This window comes from Podarcis cretensis (assembly GCF_951804945.1).
Source record: "Podarcis cretensis genome assembly, chromosome: 3".
Taxonomy (NCBI): domain Eukaryota; kingdom Metazoa; phylum Chordata; class Lepidosauria; order Squamata; family Lacertidae; genus Podarcis; species Podarcis cretensis.
In genome coordinates, this window is record NC_137172.1 from 33,727,738 (window position 1) to 33,751,508 (window position 23,771).

Sequence of the window (23,771 nt, forward strand, 5' to 3'; positions counted from 1 at the left end):
CGTTCAAAGCTAGTGTGCCCCATTTTCTTTTCCACCTATTTTAGAGAAGCTTCTTAAGGCATTAAAAAAAAAAAAAGATTGTTAATGCCGTCGCGACTCAATGCATTTCAAGATAATGCATTTTTATGGCTTAATTAAGCATTAATGGTAGTGTGTTCCTGAGCTATGCCCAGAAGCAGTAGACAGGGCTGAGTGAGAAATGGTTTTATTATATTTCCTTTTTAAGCCCCACAAAGTATAAATCCCTAGGGGAATTCGCCCACTTTTTTTTTAGCTCATTCTTTGGCATTATTTGCAGATGCCACTAAATCGATGCTATCATTTCTTTTTGTCCATTGCATACAGTTAAATGATGTTCCCAAGTGCCTTCGTCTCAGATATTTTTGTTACACCGCCATCAAATTCAAGTAGATGTTATGTCAGGGAAAGAGCTGCCTATGAAGGCATTTTTACCAGGACATAAAACCAAGGATTGGCAACACACTGGCTATATGATGCTGTGCACTTGAGCCATGTGATGTGCATGGAAGATGGGAACAAAGCAGTGGCATGATTAACCTGCATGGGGACTAGAGATGGGTTGATGCTGGTATATCCTTTGCTACCTTGGTCTGGGTCCATTTGCATCAAAGTATCAGCTGAGACGCTTCCTCTGATTTTAGCAATGTCAGGACAATAGGACCAGGTCATCAGAGAAACTGTGAATCTGGCCTACGCCAGGGGAAGCTAGCATGGTGTCCTCCTGATGTTTTTGAATTCCAAACTTCCCCATCAGCCCTAGCCAGCATGGCCAATGGTCATGGATGTTGGGAGTTGTAGTCCAACCGTAGCCAGAGGATGCCATGTTAGCTAACTCTGGCCAAAGCTTTTGCCCAGGCCCAGATGGCCCAAACCATGTTGGGTGGGAAAATCCTGCATTGCAGGGGTTGGACAAGATGACTCTCGTGGTCACTTCCAACTCTACAGTTCTATGATTCTATGATTTCATGACCCACATATTTGGCTCTGTATGGTTTCAGATATGCTGTGGTTTGAAAGCCCAGCCTGTCTACCTACTGTCATGCTGTGAAACCAGTCTGGCTTCTACCCAAAGGCGCCAGGGGCTCAGTATCAACAGACTGGTTGAGACTACTTGAATGCAGCAGCCAAGCCAAAGTTGTTTGTCTCTTGTCTGGAGGTTTGGACCAATTGGGAGATAACACTTTTACATCCAGGCTCATTGAAGATCAGAGGTGGAGTCTGCTTGGAAGTAAATTCCAGACTTGTATTGAGCACCAAGATTAATATAGTGAAGTACAAAACCAAGAGCAGTTTTAACATTGGAAATACAATGAATCACTGCATTGACTGAGGCATAAAAGCCTTGCATTTAATATATGATGCATTCAAAGGGGCAACCCCACCCTCTTAGGAGATGACAGATTGCTGCATTAGCAGGAGAGAAATACAACCAAAGAGAGAGCAAAAGTCTTTCTGCAACTGCTCTTGTGGGCAGCAAAGTCCGCCAGAGAGCAAAATGTCAGAGCCATTTTGAGGAATGGCCAAATCAGGAAGGCACCAGAGTTCTTAGCCAATGCAGTTATTGACCGTCTCCATGTCCGGCATTCTCTCATTCAGTCACTAGTAATGGGAGATGCCTATTAACAGTGCAATTTTGCCTTCATCATCATGCCATAATGGGATGATGGGGTTGTCAAAAAGAGACCACGGTTGTAATTCTATTCTAAGCCTACTTGCAGAGAAGTAAGCCCCACTGAAATCAATGGGGCTATTTTTCTGAGCAAAATTGGTTGCTTGCATTATTGGGTTTTAGGACAACATGCACGAAGGGTATGCACCGATTTAGGAAATATTTGGACCACTCTGATGATTCTGTGTTGCCTGGGTATAATTTTTCTGATAAAGGCATTCTGTAGAATTATCACCGGTTCCCCACTTTTTCCATTCTATGTGCAGGATGTGTGCCCAATAATTTATTTTAGTATAGATTTTAATGGCCTTTGTATGCCACCTCATAATGCAAAGAGCAGCTTACAAGAAAAGTAAAAACTATTTTAGTACCTTGAAATGTGAAATCAAATGCTACATAAATACAACAAAAGAGGCTCACAAAATTGAATGTAGATTGAAAAATGGAGAGACCCTATTTAAAAGGCCTGGAGGAACAGAAAAGACCACAAAGATGGCACCAAGAGAGCCCCCCAGGTAAGGGCATTTCATAACCAGGGTGCCACAACTGAAAAGGCCCTCTCCCTGGCAACCACCTGCTTCACTTTATTGGTGGACACACCCAGAGCAGGGCATGTGAAGTGGGTCTTAAGGAACATGGAATAGGAAGTAGCTTCACAGGATCTGAGTGCTGGGAGGAAAAAAGTATTTGTTGTTGTTATCAGGTTTTGGGCAAAATATTAGCATGTAATTTAGACAAATTCAAGCACCCATTGTTTTCAGGGTTGCCTCTGCTCTTTCATTTACTTCTAAGTAACATGGATGTGGTTTCTGATGACACATTTAGCATCACATCTATTTTGTGCCTTTGAAAATGGATGCTACCCCACCTTATTTTTCATATAAATATTAGCTCGTTCCTCTCCATGGAACTCTTTACATGACTTAAAAAAACAATATTCCCCAAACAGTGTAAGCTTTTTGTAAGTTTCTCTCTCTCTCTTTCTTCTCAGTACCATGACCTTAATAGAAAACTGCCGGCTACCTTCTTTGTCTGGAGCATGCCCCTGAATAGGGCAGTCTTTGTAAATGACCGTGAAGTGACTCAGGATTTCCGGCTCCCACCAGGGGCCTATGTCATTGTCCCAGCCACTGCAGAACCCAACCAGGAATCAAACTTCATCCTGCGGGTCTTCTCCAGGAAGCACAGCCTTCAGTAAGTCCTCCGGTCTTGCTTTGCTACAATCATTAAGGGGCGGGGAGTGTGTAATTTTGCCAGAGGGAAAGGCTGGTGGTGGGTGCTCCCTGGTGGGAGATATGTAGTTTGCCCTACCTTCTCATGGCCATTGGTCAGGGATGATGGGAATCGTAGTCCAGCAACTCCCTGAGGAGGACTGCAGGCTTCTGAATCCTGGTCTATACCACTGTGAACTGTGACGACGACAACAACAACAACAACAACAATGGCAGCAATGTCATAGTAATAGTTGATCCCTATTTGTGGAATGCTCTCCCTAGGGAGGCTTGCTTGGCACCTTCATTATACACCTTTAGGCGCCAGGCAAAAAACATTCCTCTTCAACCAGGCCTTTGGCTGATGGACCTCCAATGTTGTGGGAGGATGGTTCTAGATTTGTTTTTGTTCCTATTTTTATTAGGAAAAATATGCATTTTGTGTTTTTTATATTGTGATTTTATGTTGTGAACTGCCCTGAGAACTACGAATAAGGGATGGTATACAAATTTAATTAATTAATTAATAATAAAAATAAAAATCCTTTATTAATCACTGTTCATTCTTTTATGAATTAGTTACCCACTCTTCACTGCAAGGTCCCAGGGTGGGGTACATACATATTAAATAGCATGAAAGCAGCACTTAAAATCATAATTAAGCAACACAAAGATTACTACAGTGCAGAAATGTGGTGTGGGAGTGGAGGCAGGGGCAGTGGGCACATAGCTTAATCTAAAATGACTCATTTGCTCCAAAAAAATCCCATGGCATCTTGTCTTACTGGCGAAAAGTGTTCAAGACTATTGCCAGGGCTTTCATTCCCAGCCACCAGTTGTCTGGCGACACCAGTTGCAATGGACTCATAGACCATCAATGAAGCTCAGAGACCTCTGTGTGCTACATTCTTCAACTTTGGGTCCCTAGAGGTTGTTGGATTACAACTGCCACCATCCCTGACCACTGGCTAAGCTGCCTGGACATGATGGGAGTTGTAGTCCAGCAGCAGCTAAGAGCTCAAGGCTGCAGAACAGCTACAGGCCTGTCAACTTTGTAAAAGCAGATGGCTTCACAGCTGTACCAACACTGGCTGAAGCAGCAATGTTTGTGGGGAGAGCTTGAGCCAGAAGAAGCATTGTATGGGACAAAAGAAACATTTCTGCCTTCCCTCCCCCTCTCACCTTGTTGCACTATCTACCCCTCTCATTGTACTTGTTAAAATTTGATTTCAGTGAATTGGGTGGTGATTCCAGCTGTGTCCTTTCACAGGTGAGTTGAAGAACCGCTACACCCCTTGACTTGTTTCTCTCCTCTATTCCTCTCTGCTGACCTGCGATCCTCAGCAGAGCTTCCAGGGTGGGGGAACCAATCAGTTGAGTATGGTGGGCTAAGCTTGCAAATGGACTTTTATTGCTGGCCAGCTTCACTTTGAGGCCTGAATGGCAGGATGTAAATCTGGAAATATATAGGCGATTCCTTCTGTGTGCTTTTAAAAGGGGAGAAGAGGTGTAACTCACTGTGTTTTTTAATGTTCTAACAGCACCACAAGAGTATGTTGATGTCGTAACTTATGGGAAGTGAATACACTCCCTTTGAATGAACCTCAGCAGCTGGCATTTATCATATCAAGAGAAAAGACATAAGCCAAGTGGATGCTGATTCTCACGGCATCTTGGGAACGGCAGTTACTGAGTGGGGGCTCTGATCTCAAAAAGCCAAACTCAAGAGTCTCGTGGCTGCAGGTGCCTGTTCTTTCCCCCGTAAACTCTTGCATGCAGAATTGGCATGCAGAATTGAACTGCAGAAAGTCAATTTTTCTAGGATAAGTTTGACTGTCAGCTGTTCTCTTGCCACTAAACCTCTGTTGGTCTAGTGGCTTGGCCTGCTGAGCCACTGCAATCCATTACCTAGATCTTGAGCTACCGCCTTTCCATCCTGCTTCTGTTCTGATTTGTTGTTGTTTTCTGCAGGAAATAGTTGATGAACATGAAGATTGGGAAGATTTCTTCACTAAGTACTTTGATCAAGTAAGTCTGCCAATAGGGTCTACCAGAGGGAATAACCAAACTGCCCTGTTCGTGTTAAAGGTAAAGGTAAAGGTACCCCTGCCCATACGGGCCAGTCTTGACAGACTCTGGGGTTGTGCGCCCATCTCACTTAAGAGGCCAGGGGCCAGCGCTGTCCGGAGACACTTCCGGGTCACGTGGCCAGCGTGACATCGCTGCTCTGGCGAGCCAGAGCCGCACACGGAAACGCCGTTTACCTTCCCGCTGGTAAGCGGTCCCTATTTATCTACTTGCACCCGGAGGTGCTTTCGAACTGCTAGGTTGGCAGGCGCTGGGACCGAGCAGCGGGAGCGCACCCCGCTGCAGGGATTCGAACCGCCGACCTTTCGATCGGCAAGTCCTAGGCGCTGAGGCTTTAACCCACAGCGCCACCTGCGTCAGTTTCCATGAAAAAAATTGTAGGGGAGAGAGAGAGAGAGAGAGAGAGAGGGAGGGAGGGAGGGAGAAACCTACCGTACATTTTGGAATGCATGCTGATGAAAGCCCATCAGACAGTGCCTATAGAACAATCCCGCCACTATGGTTTGACTTGATTTGTATATATTTTCAAACATATATCAGCTCATCACCACTTGAAGGAAGGAAGGAAATTGGGACAAAATAATAAAGCCGGTTAGTAGAGACATCACCTTGCCAACAAAGGTCCGTATAGTTAAAGCTATGGTTTTCCCAGTAGTGATGTATGGAAGTGAGAGCTGGACCATAAAGAAGGCTGATCGCCGAAGAATTGATGCTTTTGAATTATGGTGCTGGAGGAGACTCTTGAGAGTCCCATGGACTGCAAGAAGATCAAACCTCTCCATTCTGAAGGAAATCAGCCCTGAGTGCTCACTGGAAGGACAGATTGTGAAGCTGAGGCTCCAGTACTTTGGCCACCTCATGAGAAGAGAAGACTCCCTGGAGAAGACCCTGATGTTGGGAAAGATGGAGGGCACAAGGAGAAGGAGGCGACAGAGGACGAGATGGTTGGATAGTGTTTTCGAGGTTACCAGCATGAGTCTGACCAAGCTGCGGGGGGCAGTGGAGGACAGGAGTGCCTGGCGTTCTCTGGTCCATGGGGTCACGAAGAGTCGGACACGACTAAACGACTAAACAACAACAACAACAACAACAACAATAAAGCCGGTTGCAAGGTTCACATGCAGGTAGAGATTCCCATGATAAGCTTTTAAATATGAACATCCCTCTCTGATGACCATAGGCACTGCTGATATCTTATGAAAATGCCTTGACTTTCACAGCTGATTTGTGACTGCAGCTTCAAAACTCAGTTTTCTATGTGATACCTCCATTAAAAATTATGGTCTTTTGAATGCGTAGAACTTGAAATATGCAAAGCTTGGGTTTTTCTATAATATCTTGTCTCTCTTGCTTTAGTATCCTGAGATTAATGCAATGCAGCTGCTGCGGATTTTGAACAATGTGGCTTGGACGAGTAAGTATGATCTGGACTGCGGGATGCAGCATCACGTATGTACACGGACCCAAGTGCAGAGTAGCAGTGAGGGTTTTCATTATGTAGCTCAGTCTCCACAAGAGATGGGTACATTTCTCATTAGGCTCTGCAGATGGTATCGTGTCAACCTCTATTAATTGTGTTTAAATGATAACATTTTCATACTCTTAATTATAGCAACTCTACCACTTTTACTTTCTGGGGCTTGGGAATAAAAGTGAAAGAAGTCTTTGCTCTCATGTTCTGCTGGTGTGCTCCCATAATAATAATAATAATTTATTATTTATACCCCGCCCATCTGGCTGGGTTTCCTCAGTCACTCTAGGTTGCTCCGAACAGAATATTAAAAACATGATAAAACATTAAACATTTAAAACTTCCCTAAAAAGGGTAGCTTTCAGATGTCTCCCAAAAGTCAGATAGTTGTTTATTTCCTTGACATCTGATGGGAGGGCGTTCCACAGGGCGGGCACCACTACTGAGAAGTCCCTCTGCCTGGTTCCCCATAACCTCACTTCTCGCAGTGAGGGAACCACCAGAAAGCCCTCGATGCTGGACCTTAGTGTCCGGGTTGAACGATGGTGGTGGAGATGCTCCTTCAGGTATACTGGGCCAAGGCCGTTTAGGGCTTTAAAGGTCAGCACCAACACTTGTAGTAATCTGGTGGGCCACCAAACCCCAAGATGTAGCAATGGCAGCCAATGTGGAAGAAGAGTGCTGTGGTGCTCAGGTCCTGTCTGCGGGCTTCTCACAGGCAACTGGTTACCCTCTGTGAGAACAAGATGTTGTACCGTTGCATTGGCGATGTGATCCATCAGGAGCCTAGGACCAGGGGCAGGATTTTAGGGTTGTGCCCTTAGCCATTTTCCTAAGGGAATTTCCAGAAACAGATATCACATCTGGCTGAGGATGCAGCAGTGACGGGGGGGGGGGGGGGCGGGGGGAGAAGCAGATGCAACAGAGAAAGTGACTTTCTCCAAGCTATACATCACAGAAGAGGTGGCATTGCAGGACTGGAAGCCGGATGCTAGTAGCTAGAAGAGAGTGAAACAGACATCAAGAACGCAGCAGTTGAGGGAGTTGGAGGGGCATCGCCACCCTCCTGCTGGTGGTGATATGATTGCTGGGGCGGGCATGGGGCAAGGCACTGGTGAGGTTGTGGTTCTGCCCTGCCAATCCCAATGGACACCAGCCTGCACTCGTTATAATTATTGTAGTTCCCTTACGGTTGTATCAAAGAACTTTGAAAGCAGGCGTATCCTTAGGCAATGAATTATCATGCTCTCAGTTAAGAAAGGAGGCTGCAGCTACAGTATGATTCAGGGTACTGATCATCGGAGCCCTTCAAGACACACCCCTGTGACTTTGGTCTTGAGCCTGGGGCACAGCTTGAATTCCCAAGCTGTGAGAGCAGAGAACCATCTTCAGGCCCCCCAAATTCTCCATTAACAGAGCCATCCTTTCTTACTATTTAGCCTTTCCCCTTTGATGTCTTCTTGTATCATAATTCCTCTGGCGTTCCTCTTCTCCAGGATGTTCCCTATGGCAATTTCTCCTTCCATTACCAATGCTTTCTTTTTATTTTACTTATTTATAAAATTCCTTTCCTGCTCTTCATCAAATATGATCTCAGGGTGGGCAACAAGTTCAAATATAATGAAAATGGAACCACAAAATGCAATTGAAACAAAAACAAATGAACAGGTATAGTTCCAGGAAAAAAACAAAACTTAGCTGCATTATTTTTGTTGAATGTGTTTCCAAAAATTGTATATACTATGCATTGCTGGTTGTTACCATTTCTTTTCACTATTCCCATCTCTGCCCAGCTCCTTCCCCCACCCAGTCCTGCTTTCCCACCATGGGAAACCTTCTTGGCTGACTCCCTCTCAGTTCAAGATACTGCAAACAAACCAACAAACTGGCCCCTCCCATCATATTTTTTTTAGGGAGGCTTTTGGTTCTGTAGTATATTTCAATTTCTTTATTGTTCACTCTTTCCTGTGAATGTTTGTGCCATTCATATTTTATTGAGCGTACCCTAAAAACATGGGGCAGACCAATCCTAGTGGGGACTGCCAAGGTGTGGAGGGGCACATCCTGTACTCTACCCTTGCCCTGCTGCTGCAACATACTGTTTGGGTGACCCCCTGCTGGCTGTTGCCAGTGGGAACACCCCTGCCAAGAGTGTTTCCTCCGTAATAGTGGGGCCTCCGTAACAGTGGAACCCTCTGTTGGTTGAGGTTAGCAGGTGGAGATGTGTACTGGATCCTAACCCCCACCAACAGCATGAATAGAGGTTGGTGACTGCAGACTTAGGTTAAGAAAAGGTAAAGGGACACCTGACAGTTAAGTCCAGTTGTGAACGACTCTGGGGTTGCGGCGCTTACCTCGCTTTACTGGCCGAGGGAGCCGGCGTTTGTCCGCAGACAGTTTTTCCAGGTCATGTAGCCAGCATGACTAAGCCACTTCTGGCAAAACCAGAGCAGCGCACGGAAACACCGTTTACCTTTCCACCGGAGCGGTACCTATTTATCTACTTGCACTTTTGAACTGCTATGTTGGCAGGACAGAGCAATGGGAGCTCACCCCCTCGCAGGGATTCGAAAGGCTGACCTTCTGATCGGCTAGCCCTAGGCTCAGTGGTTTAGACCACAGCACCACCCGCGTCCCTTAGACTTAGGTTAGCATCCCATAAAAATATTGAGCACCGTGAATAGCTTAAGGGCAGCCTGATTCCTTATATCCCTAGCCAATCACTGAGCTCTTGGGGGGAGTCTTTGTTGATGGTCCCCGTATGGCTAAGATACACGTCTCATATCTACTAGAAATTGTGCATTCAGTGTTGCAGGACCAAACCTGCAGAACTCCACCCCAACTGAGATTAGACCGGCACCCTCCTTGTTGAAATTCAGGTGCATGGCAAATACCAGCAGGCATTTTGTGTTTGATTCCATGATGCATTTTTGTATTGCTTATTCTCTACATGGTTTGTTTTGATGTATGCCGCTTAGAAATGCTAACTATTAAGCACTATGTAAATGCCTCTCAATAAGTGAAAGGCAGATATGGGTTCCAAGAAAGCCCAGTTCTATTTTTCCTCCGGGCTGTTCTACCTCCAGATACACACAGCTTACAGACCGAGCATAGCCAATAAACAAGGTAGACGATTCCTAATTTATAAATGGATAAGATCTGAAACTGTTGACGCTAATGAGATAAAAGCTCTTGTGGCACAGGTTCAGAGTAAACAGAAAGCAAAACAGAACCTTTCTCTCTATTCAGGGTTTTGGCTTCTTTTAGGACTGAGGGTGAGATGGCTATTTTATCTGCGCTCGAGTATCTTTCCAAAGTAACCCATCAGGCACCGGGAAATCTATAAGGAAACTAACCAGGCTGTGCTGCTCATCTTTTATTCTTCATAGGCAATCAATTTTAAGGCTTTCATTTCCAAACTTTACAGTGCATGATTCATATTTAATAAACAGGGCTATAATGAGATTAAAACATTGTCGGTTTCTGTAGAGAAGGGATTGGTGAGTTATGAGCCTGTTGCCTGCTCCATGGAAGTCTGCAGGCAATTTATAATCATGATTTGCAACAAGATTAGACTCCCTTTCTGTTCCATTTCTTGTCATTCACTTATCACTAACGGAGGTTCGGCTCTGTGTTTTTAACTCGTCTATCTGTTTGGTCTCCTAAGAGAGGCAGTGGACACAAAACTTGTCAGATTTATCCCTGGTTGTCGTCTATTGCTGCTAGTCGAGCTACACAAGGGACAAATCAAGCAGAAAAAGGCAAAGACAGACTTCTCCCAAGGTCAATCAGACACAACCGCCTGTGCACATTTCCTTGGGATTGCATGTCATTGAAACTGGTGGACTTGAGCCATGCCCAAATACAAAGGTGTAGGCTGGTTTCTGTTCTTTCTGACATCTTCTGTAATAGTCTGTACCAGAACCTTTGTGTCTGTCTCTCCTGTTGAAGGCAGTTGCATGTGAGCATGCTGGCGATGCGCTCTGTTCCAAAGAGGGCTACCATTACCCCTTGGGACCCGGATATTATTCTCCTGCTTGTGGATTTGCTTTGTCTTCCTATTCTCATTCAATTATACCTTTTTCCCCCTTTCCAGAGCTTCAGAACCATGGCCCAAGATTTAGCCTGGATGCCTGCCGGGGTATATTGGCCCTCTTAGATGTATCCTGCCTTCTTGGTTTATTTTATTGTATTTTTTTAAGTGTATATCTTTATTGATTTAAAATAAATACATTTATGGGGAAACAGACAAACAAACAGACAGACGTACAGTCAAACAAACAAACAATAGAAAATCAGACAACCACAATATTAGAAACAACAAAATTAATATAACTAACATCCTTTATACTCCGGATACTGAAAGCAATTATAAAACTTATAAAGAAAAGAATTAAAAATGACTTCCAATTCATCTCACTGTACTTTATCAATTACCTTATACCGCACAGTTACATATTTCTTATATAGTTTCTTTTACCCTCCCTATGACCTTATATTTATACAATACAAGGAGCAGTCTAATTTTGGCAAGATGTTTCCTTTTATACCATAGTTTTTAAAGTATTTTTTAAAGATTCTCCAATCCTTATAGACTTTTTGTTTTGGTTGGCCTCTTATCCTTCTTGTCATCTTCTTGGTTTAACTGTAGCTGTGCTTTGGTGTTTGCCTGAACACACAAATATCTATCTGTGGATGAGGGGCAGGGGGCAGCTGACACGTTCCAGTGCGTGTTGCCCCACCTGCTCAATCCTTGACCCTTCCCATATTGAGCTGTCAATGTCTGCAGGAAGCTTTTACCTGTTTTTAGTTGAACAAGACTAGGGACCCTGACAAAGCGGGAGTGGGGGGAAATCTTGCAAGATGTTCCAGTCCTGTTCAAACAAAAATGGCTTGCAAACCTTCCATGCTCAATACGGGAAGGTTAGGGACCGAGAAACAGGGTGAATTAAAGGGTGATGTCATGGATAGATAGGGTTTGCATGCCCTATGCCCCTGTTTTAGTCCACAGGAATAACCCACACATGAATACCTGGTTCTGTTGGGCAGATAGCAAAATAATTGACCAATGTTTCGCCACCGAAGAAGGGGGTTGCTTTCTTTTGACAGTTTCCAAATATGGAAGAGTTACATATTCAACTCCTTTGAATTGTAGGGAGGTAGAGAAATGGGAAGGAGAAAGGCAGAGTCCATAGATCTCCCATCCAGGTGCTGAGCAAACTCAGACCAGCATAGCGTCAGTGAGATTGCTGGATCATGTCTCTCTGGACCAGACCCTGAGACCAGGGAGTGACTGTCTCCTTGCTCCTGAGCAGTAGTGCCTGAGTTTTTGACATTTGTTTTACTCTTCCCACCTTGTCCCTTGTCCCTGTTTATTAGAATGTAGGCCTGCAGGTAGGGTGTCTTGTTTTAATTTCATGCAAGCCGCTCTGGGAGCCTTTTTGGCTGAACAGCAAGGTACAAATGCTATAAAATGAATGAATGAATGAATGAATGAATGAATGATGGATGGTGAGTTGTTATAATCTGGGTGGTTTTGCTCACCTGGCTTCCTCACACCATTGCCTGCTTTTGCCCCTGAGTCTCATTCCCATTTCCTCCTATTGAACATCCTATTGAACATTCCCATTTCCTCCTATTAAAGCTACAGACCTTGGAAAGATTGGTAGCCTAGGAATGGGGTAAGGAGAGAAGGTAAGACTCCTCCTGAGATCTCCAAAGCATGCCAGGCAACCTGGCTGAGACCTTAGGAAGGATGTCTGGTGGAGGCCAGGATGTCTCTCTTTGTAACCAAGGCTGCGATGCCAACCCTGGGAGTAAACCCCATTGTACTCAACAGAACTTACTTCTGAATAGACACAGTTAGAACTGTGCTGAAAGTTGCTCTTATAAAGACTAAATCTGAGTAAACAGTGTATGTGCTTGTTTTAAGTCTCATGAATACACAGTCCATAGTTTGCTTTGTGCTGCCTTTGAAGTTAATGAGAAAATGCTCATTGATTTTAGGAAAAGGAAGAGTAGCCCCTGGGGCAAGGTTCAAAGACCTCTTGAAATCAATAACGTAGCTTTGACTTTGGTTGCATTAGGCGCTAGGTCACATTTTTAGTGGAAGTACAAAAATCGAGAAATTCCCCCGGTGGCTTCTCTACTTCTAATCCAAAGTCTTTGACTTTGCTGCTCTCGGGTTGGTCTAATCAGAACTTTTCCAGGTTCTCTCATTCTCCCCCAGCAACAAACTTCATTCGAATATTGTACACCTTGACCACATGATTCAGTTTAATAACACTGGCACCTTGAGCATTCAAGAATTCAGATGCCTATGGAAGAAGCTGCTTCAGTACCAGGTAAGAAGTGTGTGTGTGTGTGTGTGTGTGTGTGTGTGTGTGCCCCAGTATGACAGTATGACAGTTGAGTGGGTGGAGATTCCATGGATAAGAACCTCATTACTTTCTCACCATTTTTTGAAGCTCCTCTAGTACTGGAGTTGAGAGGGAGGCAATAGGGGCAATTGCTTCTTTCCTCTCCCAGTTCTACTGCTGGTGCTGGCATAGGGAGGAGGGGTGGGGGGAAAGGGCAGGTACCACTGCCACTCTGAGGAGGCTGGGCCACTCCCTCTTTAAAATACCAGGTGGAAACCATACTGGGCAGATAGGCATTGTGACCTCAAAGCTGTGCTTTTTCTGGAGATCCCTGGGGTCCTATAATTGCCAGTGGTGGAAAAAAGAATTTCCGATAGGTGAGCAGGCAAGGATGTTGTGTGTGTCCCCATCAGGCTTCTACTAGGTCATAAGCAACTAATAAAGGTTAAGCTTAACCTGGCGTCAGGTTCTTCCCAACCCAACCACTTTTTTTACTGTTTTAAAAATACTGCCTAACGGGGTGTGGACAGAATTCTACCCTGGCTGCCAGAGGTTTTTGTGGCATCCAGAAAAAAAGGTTTTTTAAAAAGAGCTGCTGTCAAGCAGGCAACATTCGGGGAGGGGGGGGAGAGAGAGAAAAGGAAGGAAGGAACCCACTGCTAGCCACCACAGTCAGCTTAAGCACCTTCTCCCCCTGCCAAAATCTTTCATGCAACAGTCCTGCTCACAAGCCAGAAAAAAGCCACATAGAACCACCAACCCATTTGCCACCTGCAGATGGGAGTGGCAAAGTTAGGAGTGCCATTTTGAAGTTCAAAGCTAGCCCAAATATTTCAACAGGAAACTAAACCCTGCAGCCTACATAAATTAAGCACACAAGCACAATCTTTCTTGTTGTGCATAATTTAGTCTATTGTTTTGCACTGTTTTATTCTGCTTCTTCTAGGCATGGGCAGGAACAGGGCAATGCTTTTGTGATAAAATCTTAATTGGCAGTGGCTAATTGCTTTATGGCCCCAATTAGCCCCAGTTTATAGCGGTCCGGCACACTTCTTAGCCAAGCTGCGCCGACCTTCTGCTCTCCGGTTTCTCCTTGCAGAGTAAAAACACAGCGGAACAAAAACCGTTGCTGCTTGCTTAGATCCAAACACAACAAGCACCTGTGTGTCCAAATTTACAGTTCTTTATTGCAGCAAGATATTTACAGCTCAGCATTTCTCAGATTCTCCTGGACTGCTAGCATTCATGGCGTCCGTCTCTTTCAGAGACAAAGAGAGAACAACAGAAAGTAAGGCTCCTCCCTCCTTTCACACGTCAGAATGTGAGGCGTCACAGAACATCTTAACCCTATAAGTTCTGAATCCCAACACCCCCTCTCGCCGAGCATTCTGACGAGACCTGTGGATGTACCTTTGCAGACCTCTGTGAGATCAATCCCTTCCCCAATGCCTTGCGCCCTCTCCTGGCGTTCCTGTCAGGCATCTGTGGAACATCCTCACAACTCTCAGATTCGCACTGTGCGAAACTTACCCACGCACCTGTGGCCTGATACCTCTCAGGTGGAATTCCCTTCGTTGTGCGACTGGACCGCCTGGGCACAAACTCAGGCACTTCCTCTGACTCACTGTGGTCAGCAGGTGTGTCCTCTGCATCCCGGGATTCCCCCTCTGACTTAACGCGTCTTCGAATCCTTTGCATTACCCTCACAGGAGAACTAGGCTCACTCTTGGGCTCTCTTTTTACAACTTGTGGAGATGCCCCATCCTGCTCCTGACTTTGGTCAGTGAGCTGATCGTCATCAGCAGACTCAGCCCCTGGCTCTCCTTCCTCCTCATCAGAACCTTCCTGCTCTGAATCAGAAAGACATTCTGAAAGAATATCACGCCTGGCAGGAGTCTTTGACCTTTCAACCTGCTTACAGAACTCAGCGTGTTTACTGATCAGCAGCTTACTCTGATCACCTGACGGGTATGCAAACCTCCATGCATGAGCCGCTGGCTCATACCCACAGAATATCATTTTCTGGAACTTGGGTCCACCTGGCCCTCGCAAAGCTTCAGGCACCGGCACCGAGGCCGTTGACCCAAACACACGGAGGAAGTGAACCTGAGGTTTCCTCCCATGAAGCATGAAAAACGGGGTGTCTCCTACCACTGAATTGTAGGACCGATTCCAGGTGAAGCTCACATATTTAATTGACTCCATCCAAAACCTTGGAGATAACCCAGAATCTGACAGCATCACCTGTGCAGCCTTAACCAGAGCCTCACTTCTTAGCTCTGCCACCCCCCTCTGTTGAGGAGAAGTAACTGTGTGACTTATCCCTTTCTTGTGAAAGAACTTCTGCAAAGCAGACCCAGTAAACTGTGTACCTCTGTCACAAGCAACTGCCTGCACTTTCGTGGAGAACCTTAGTTCCACCTCCTCAATCCAACGTCTAATCAGCTGTGCTGCATCTTCCTTGGATTTGAGACCATGTGTCCAGGTGTTCTGCGAAAAATCATCCTGCAGCGTCAGCAGAAACCTGGCCCCTCCCAAACTTGGTTCCTTCATGGGACCCAACAGATCTATGTGCACAAGATCAAAAGGTTTTGTGGTTACCCTGTCCACCTTTGGGTAACTGCACCCTCTTACCTTTGCCTGTCTGCAAGCCTGACAATCTAGGACTCTTGCACATTCCTCAATTCTACAGCCTTTGCTAACCTCAGGTAGCACCTGTAGTTCTTCAAGACAACCATGAGCTGTCTTCTTATGCCACGCACAAGCACATGAAACATGAGTGGGAACTGTAGCACGCAGGGCTTGTGCTTTCTCAACCTTCCCCTCACCCTTCAGAGACGTTTTAAGAATGAAGAGATCATTCTGCCCCTTTGCAACTCTAACCAGTTGCTTCCCTCCTTTGGAGATTGTACAAAAATCGTGTTCAAAGCAAACCTTAAACCCCTTTTTCAACAAATAAGGCACAGATAAAATACAGTGTTGCACTCCCGGCACAATGCAAACTTCCATCTGCTCCTGCAAAACAGAAAAAAAGACATTTGCAACGTTAGTCACATTTTTCTTTTCCCCATTTGCAAACTGAACAGTTTTCCCAGCCGGAATTGCCGTGCAATTCCACATCTCGACTGCAGGGGTCTCTGGAATCAGGTTTCGGTTAGCTCCTGAGTCGATGACAAAGCGTAAGTCAGTGTCTCTCTCAGAGCTGTCCTCAAACATTGCCATAGCAACAAACGTCTCGCTGCCCCCTCTCTTTGGGCTTCTGCAGCTGTTCTCTCTGGTTGTCTCGGCAACCAACTCCCCCTTGCTCAGGACCTTGGCAGCTTCCGTAGAAGTAGCCTCCTCCGTTGCCTTGGAGACCGGACTGGCCTCTGCGTTCCCACGTAACTCTTTAGGCCTTATCTTCACTTTGTGCAGGTGGCCGACCTTGAAGCGTCTAGCTCCTCTCCGCAGCTTTCCAAACTTTGGCTGACGACGATCCCCAGTGGAAAAACACTGCCCTGGGCTTCTTTCAGCTGGCCTGGCCCCCCTTCTTCCGGAAGAGCACTCTGTGCCAGCCCTGCCCTCGCTGAAACTGCGTTTCACTTCAGCACTCACAGTGGAAAACTTTTGAAACTTGCCTTTGGAATTCTCAGCCCCCCCCGACTTGCACCTCAGGGACTGGGGCTTCATCCATTTCCAGGCTCTTCATGACTTCTCCAGGGCCCTGGCCTCCTGCTGAAGTTTCACACAAACTTCTCAGCACCTTCCAGGCAGCCCTTGCTGACTTTACGCCTTCCAAACTAGGCAAGAGCGATGCGTGTACGCATGCTTTCAGCATAGCAAGCTCTCTTTGCATTCTCTGCTGGCCATCTTCAGGCAATGCAGCCTCAAAGCCTGCAATGTCTGTCCCTTCAGGACCTGGATTCAGGGGTAATGGCTCTTTCTGGCTTACATCCCAAAGCCCAGTAACCAGAAACCAACCCCTTACTCTTCTGGACCAGGTTGCCTAACTTCTTAAAGTGAGCTTTTCAAGCGGAACGTCCTCAAGTACTTGGCTGTCTGCCATTCTCTCCTCTTCCCCGGGGCCCCAGCTGCTACTCACGTAAAACCAGTCAGCCCTCCGGCACCCGATTTTTCAGCTGCTCTCTCAGCTCTCTGCCTCTCAGCATCAGGCAAAACACAGAACGCAGACCTCCGCTTCGGTAGCGTCTTCCCAGCTGTTCAAGCTGACTTCAAAGCACACCGGCAGACTTTCAGCAACAGTTTTTACAAGCGGTAATTAGTCTCCCATAACCTGTGATAAAATCTTAATTGGCAGTGGCTAATTGCTTTATGGCCCCAATTAGCCCCAGTTTATAGCGGTCCGGCACACTTCTTAGCCAAGCTGCGCCGACCTTCTGCTCTCCGGTTTCTCCTTGCAGAGTAAAAACACAGCGGAACAAAAACCGTTGCTGCTTGCTTAGATCCAAACACAACAAGCACCTGTGTGTCCAAATTTACAGTTCTTTATTGCAGCAAGATATTTACAGCTCAGCATTTCTCAGATTCTCCTGGACTGCTAGCATTCATGGCGTCCGTCTCTTTCAGAGACAAAGAGAGAACAACAGAAAGTAAGGCTCCTCCCTCCTTTCACACGTCAGAATGTGAGGCGTCACAGAACATCTTAACCCTATAAGTTCTGAATCCCAACAGTTTTGGCCTCTGTCCTGCCTTGAAATTGCTCCCTCCCCATTGGGGGATGGGAAGCTAAAGGTGGGCTAGGAACTTGAGCTGCATCAAACCTGAACCAGATGCTCTGTCACTGAGCTATGACCTCCCCACCTCTCTCTCTCTCTCTCTCTCTCTCTCTCTCTCTCTCTCTCTGTCTCTCTCTCTCTGTGTGTAGTCCTGTTCTTAGCTTGTGTCCAGATGGGCAGAAAGGTAGCCAGACAGACACAGAGAGGCAGATCTATTTCCGATGGTCCTATCAATTCTCCATCTGCAGCAAAATGGATAATTCTGTTGTTTTGCTTTTCAGGCTAGGCAGTCTGCCAGCATTGTCTACTTCCCTCAGGTGGCCTCAGGACCTCTGCACCCTTTGCACTGAATGAAGAAAGGGGTGGCAGTGGTGCAGGTGTAGCCAGCTGAGGGGTGAATGGGTTGGTGTGCCCTGCTTACTTAGTTATCTTCCTCTTTAATTTTTTGTGACAGGCAGTTTTCCAGAAAAATGATATTCAGCAAACAGGAACCTTGGATCAAGTAGAGCTGCAAGCATCTGTGCAAGAATTAGGTGAGGAAAAAGGAAGAGTTTTGTTTTTGTAGCATTCAAGCTTGCAGACTCCCCCCAGGCGTTTGGGTGGCTTCTGTGAGCTAGTCTTGTGTTCTTTGGTCTTTATGGGATCCAGTCTGACTTTTTCCCAGAAAGAGCTGCAGGTTATAAATCAGAGATGAGGACCCTATGACTTTCCAAGTAGAGCTCCCATTAACTCCAAGTCCTGTGGCCAGTGATCAAGGATGATGGGAGTTGTAGTCCAGCGACATCTAAGGGCACCATGTTGGCCCTTTCCCCTGCTGTAAGATATGCTGGGCATGTGCTGAAGCCTTCTGTGCTGGACTGATTACATAGCCTTCCTAGGTCAATGTTGGAGAACCTGTGGTCCTCCAGATCTTGTTGGGCTTGCATCTCCCAACAGCCCCAGCCAGCATCCCAATGGTGATGGAAGCTGTAGTCCAACAACATCCTCTAAAGGCAAATTTGAGCAATAAAACATTTGAGCCAGAAACACATTTTTCAGCATTGTCCCATCATCAGGTTATCTGTTTGGTTGCAGGTTGCTCTGAGTTGCCTAGGACAAGATAAAGTGGCTAGCAGTTTTAATAAATAATAATTATCCATGATAAGGGCTTGGAATCCATCTCTTTCTACCAGCTTCACTCATGGGATTCCCATTTATCCATAGAGTGGTGTCCTAATTAATCTGATGTCCCACTACTCACATTTGTTATGTGTCAGTCAAGTACAGTGGTACCTCAGGTTAAGTACTTAATTCATTCCAGAGGTCCCTTCTTAACCTGAAACTGTTCTCAACCTGAAACACCACTTTAGCTAATGGGGCCTCCTGTTGCCGCCGCGCCGCCAGAGCACGATTTCTGTTGTCATCCTGAAGCAAAGTTCTTAACCCGAGGTACTATTTCTGGGTTAGCGGAGTCTGTAACCTGAAGCGTATGTAACCTGAAGCGTATGTAACCCGAGGTACCACTGTAGTTAGTATATTACCCAATGCAAGTAGCACAGATCTGTTTTGTCAGATCTCTGAATCGTCACACATTTTAGATCAGACCAGATAAACTGCACGCTCAGAGAACACAGTAGCAGATTCATTAACCTACACTGCTCAGACCTGTTTTTGGAAATGTAAGTTGTTTGTCCCACTAGATTTTTCTCGAAATGAGCCGAATTGAATCTGAGGATTAATTTTCAGCCACAAACTTTTGGCTCTTCAATAATTACGCTTGATTCAAAAATGGCTGTAAGGTAAATGGTGGCAAGGTGCGGGGAAAGCAGCTTTGTTAAATGAGATTAGTACAGTTCACAGTGACGCTGGCGCTGGAGCTTAATTAACTTAATTTAGCTTGAAACTAACATATAGAAAGCACTATAAAAGTTACACTTCAAAACTGTATACGAAAAGAAATGAAATTAGAATTCATTACAATTCACTTGCTACACCGTATGACAACAATAAGCCAATCATCACCGGAAGCATAATGCAATTAAAAATACAGCATTTTGAACATCAAATTAACAAACTTTGTGTGATTAAATTAAGAAATGCATTATTAATTGATTTGGTGCGCTTCCGTCGCATATTCCATTGCTCTTCATGTAACAGATGCTTAAATCCCAGTGATTCTCAGTGCTTTACTTTCATGTGCTTCATGGCAGTAATTTCTTAATTGATGGCATGCAAATTTCTGTGTGGTTCTGGTGAAGGGAGGGATGGCTTCCTGACTGAAGCACAGTTGTCTTCCAGCATCATCACTGCCACCATTTCCACTGTCTTCATATGCAAGGCCAGTGTGGTTAGTGTCAGCCTATGACCGGCAAGAACCAGGTTAAAATCCCCACTCAGCCACAAAACTTATTGGGTGATTCTGGCCTGTCACTATATTTTAGTCTCTCCTACCCCACTGAATTGTTTTAAGGGATTCAAGATGGAATAATATCAATGCAGTAAATAATATAACTAGGACTATCCACAATCAAGTCCAACTTTTTGCCCATGGCAGTGCCTGGGTTCTGTCAGGGTGCTGTCAGCAGTTCCTGGCTGGTTGCCCAGGAAAGTATAAAGACAAGGAAAAGTTTCTTACTGTCCTTTTTTATTTCAATCTTTACAGAGAGAGGCTGTAGAACCCAGCCTCTTGGATAATGGCCTTGTCCCGAGTAAATCTCCACCCCTCATCTCTTCTACTCTGTCTTTGGGCTCTTTGCTCTCCTACTTTTAAGGCTTGCCCGGTTCTGGGAGATGGAGGCTTGGGAACGCTTTCTGATGACAACATGTCAGCTGGGTGTTGTTCCAGCTCTCCCACGATTTCCCAGCTTTTCCCCTCATCTGTCTCTGAGCTGCTATCTCCCTCAAATGCCTGTTGTAAATCTATACCGTCTTCCTCTTCCTCCTCTGTGGAAGGGTCAGGATGGGGAGAGGCAGTCTCCACCATTCCTCCTCTGCCGAGTCCCTGACAGGTTCACACCCCTCTGATTAAAAGCAGCATGGTGTTTTTGTAGCCATAAGAATGAATGAGCAGTTTAGCCGCAATAGGTGTTAAACGTCCAGCAGCTTTCTCACCAAATGGAAGTTAAGTGTTCTGCACTGGGGGGGAAAGGAGGATAAAACTAAATACATGAAAAGCAGTCCAGAACTGTTTGCACTGTGATTGTATGTGGAAAATCTGAACAGTCTTTGGGGGTTTTCTTATCTTACTAAAGGAATCTCCCTCAGTAATGAACTCTGCAAGCTGCTGGCCATGCGATATGGGAACCCTGGTCTGAACATCACCTTTGAGAGCTTTGCCTGCTTCATGCTGCGTGTGGAACTCATGATGGGTGAGGAGGCAGACGACTATTTCTCTCACGCAGGACTCCAAGCAAAACTGGGTTTCAGTCGCAAGTCCTCTGTCTGTAACATAGTGACTGTCTTCGGACATTAAGGAGAGAGCAACACCGTGCATTTAAAGCACATTCAACACACTTTCAAAGCACATGACTTACGCCAAAGAATCCTGGGATCTTTAGTTTCTTAAGGGTGCTGGGAATTGTAGCTTGGTGAAGGGGAAACCACAGTTCCCATTATTATTTGGTGGAAGACATGCACTTTAAATGTGCATTGGATGTGCTTTAAATGGATGGTGTGGATCTGCCCTAAGATAAATGAGAGATTACCAGAATGAGCCCAGGTGAGCCATGGGCTCCCACACTTCCTCTGTTCTTCTCAAGCATGGCTATAAGAAGCAGATTGTCCTTTCCTGGAAATAATCATATCAGTTTCCCGCATTTCTTCCTTTTGCAGAGGCCTTTCACAATACAAGTAAAGATGGCAAAGGAATATATCTTCAAGAGTCCGAGGTAAGGACACACACCTTTTTTCCCAGCTGTAGAACAGCGCCATCTGCTATGGAAAATGGAGTCTCCTGTTTAATATCCCAGTCAATGGAACACCTCATTGGTTGTATAACTCTCAAGTGATTGCAGTGATTGACAGGACAATGAAACCCTTGGGTCAAGAGCTCTTCCAGGAGCTTGGCTTCCTAGGTTCATCTGTGGGGATGGAGGATAATTTTATACAGTCCACATTATAAAGCAAACCAACTTAGTTGCAGCTCCAGAACTTCCAAGTAAACCAGAAAGCAGTTAATAAGTGGATTGCACACTTCTCTGAATTTTGCATGTGCACTAAAATATATCTATTACATGGAAAATGCAAAACAACAACCCCAAACCACCCTTCCTATTTTAGAGGGAAATTTGTACAAAATGCATATTTTGGGTACAATTTAAATGCAGATTTCTTTTGTTTATTTCTTATAAAAATCTGCAATGAATGGAACAAACTTATTTTTTAATATGTACAAAACCGCCAGAACAGAAATGAGTTGATTCATTCCTATCTAGAAACAGAGTTACTGAATGGTTGAGCTCAGAAGGGACTGACTACTGTGAACTATACCAGGCACGCCATATCTGGGAATGATAGTAAAGTCTGGGCCACAAGACCAGAGCTTCTCCTGCCACACAGGTCTTCCTGAAGTTGGCTGGGTTGATGGCAGAATTATCATAAGAGGAGGCCTTGATGGAGTTGCCCTTCTTCCTTGCTGATGGCAGTGGTGTTTCTGCCTATCTTGGTCTTGATGGACCAATAGATAAATCTGCCCCGGGGCGCCCACCTCCATGGACTAGGTCCTGTGAAGGAACCAATAGCAATGACTAGGTCAGGAGACCACTAGGCTAGCCCCTAGTGCAGTAGAGCAGGATAAAACCATTTTAATGCATTTCTCCTTGGTATTCGGCAGTGGATGATGATGACTCTCTATTCATGAAGTAAAGCAAAGGAGAAGAGTTGAGCCAAGCTACCTGGCCCCTTCACAAGGACAGAAGTGGCATCCTTTTATCTGTATACGGGGGACATTTTGAGTCCAGCTTTGTGGCTCTTGTGGAATTTTGGAAGAGTTTCATTCACTGGGAGCAGCTCCACTGATGTCTCTTGGGACTGCTTGTGGGTGCAGCATGGACAATGGCCTGAAATCATAAGGTCATGCTTCTAGCATACTGACTGAGGCTTCTTTAAAAAGTGCTTCCCTTAGAAGAAGAAGAAAAAAACCTGAGTTACTGATCAAGCACCTGGGTGACAATGAAGACTGGTGTTAAGTCATGCGTCATTTCAATTCGTTGAGGAGTATCTGCTGTTAAACCAGGATGGAATAGTTATATGGCTGCAGCGAGGAACAGTGAGCAAGTGAACAAATACAAAGTGGCCTAAAGGGCCTTGCAGCAGCTCATTTCCAAGATGCTGTGGAGGCACTGCTCGCCATCTCATTGTGGCAGTTCAGACAGGCAGTTACAAGAAACAGGGCCTTTTCAGTAGTGGCCCCAAAGCTTTGGAATACCTGGTAGAGATCTCCCTGGGCTCTTTATAAGTGTCTTTTTAGGTATCTGTTTCAACAAGCTTTGAATATCTGATTGATCTCACGGGCTGCTACTTTAAAATGATATGGTTATTGTTGCTAAAACACTGTTTTCGCGTTGTTGTTTTTTAAAAATGAGTTTTTATTATATTTATAATTTTGCTTATTCTTGTATTTATTATTTTGTAAGCCATTTTGAGAGCTTGTAATAGAAAAGTTTGCATAAAAATGAAGAACATTTATACTGACAGTCCTTCAGATTGTCTGCAAAGGTTAGGGTTCACATATCCTTTTAGGTCATTATGGAGTGCCTTCTCCAGGCATCCCACAATGCCTCATCCTCTCTTTGTTTCCAAGCTTGGCTTTGAACATTGGGCAGCACTCTCCAAATTTATTTCTTCTCCATTTGCATTTCCATTTGGGGCTGGAATAAGTAGCTGGCCTACTTACTCCAGCCCCAGTACAGTGTATTTATTTATTTATTGCTATTTTTAATTACAAATTGTAAGTTTATCGGAAAGGGTAGGATAATGAAAACAGGCATGAAAGAATCTGTGCAGTCCTTTGGGATTTGGCAGAGAGGGTCACAAGAACTATAGTTTGTCCCTTTCTGTTGCTTCCTGATGAGCAAACCACTGTTATCCTATATTTTTCAGCTGAGGTCAGTGATAAAATTGCTCTTCAGTTGCCACTGCCTACACATGTTGCTTTCAGAGCAGAATCAGGGCCTAAACTTTAATAACCAAGAAAACCCATGATTATGAAAGAGGAAAATCCTTCACAGAAAGTGGCTAAAATGCAGCTCTCAGTGGCTT

The 23,771-nt window shown here is 45.2% G+C and overlaps 1 protein-coding gene across 1 annotated transcript in view; it reads left to right on the top strand.

Moving 5' to 3' along the window:
- The window catches only part of CAPN14 (calpain 14), a 37,218-nt gene extending 14,382 nt beyond the window's left edge, over positions 1–22,836 (top strand). Inside the window, exons 12-21 of the mRNA XM_079971291.1 lie at positions 2,682–2,884; positions 4,135–4,171; positions 4,873–4,929; positions 6,346–6,403; positions 10,557–10,621; positions 12,736–12,804; positions 17,989–18,067; positions 20,765–20,881; positions 21,345–21,400; positions 22,345–22,836. Coding sequence (XP_079827417.1) covers positions 2,682–2,884; positions 4,135–4,171; positions 4,873–4,929; positions 6,346–6,403; positions 10,557–10,621; positions 12,736–12,804; positions 17,989–18,067; positions 20,765–20,881; positions 21,345–21,400; positions 22,345–22,371 — 768 coding nt within the window. The 3' untranslated portion in view covers positions 22,372–22,836. The remainder of the gene's footprint in view (positions 1–2,681; positions 2,885–4,134; positions 4,172–4,872; positions 4,930–6,345; positions 6,404–10,556; positions 10,622–12,735; positions 12,805–17,988; positions 18,068–20,764; positions 20,882–21,344; positions 21,401–22,344) is intronic.
- The last annotated feature ends 935 nt before the right edge of the window (positions 22,837–23,771 follow it).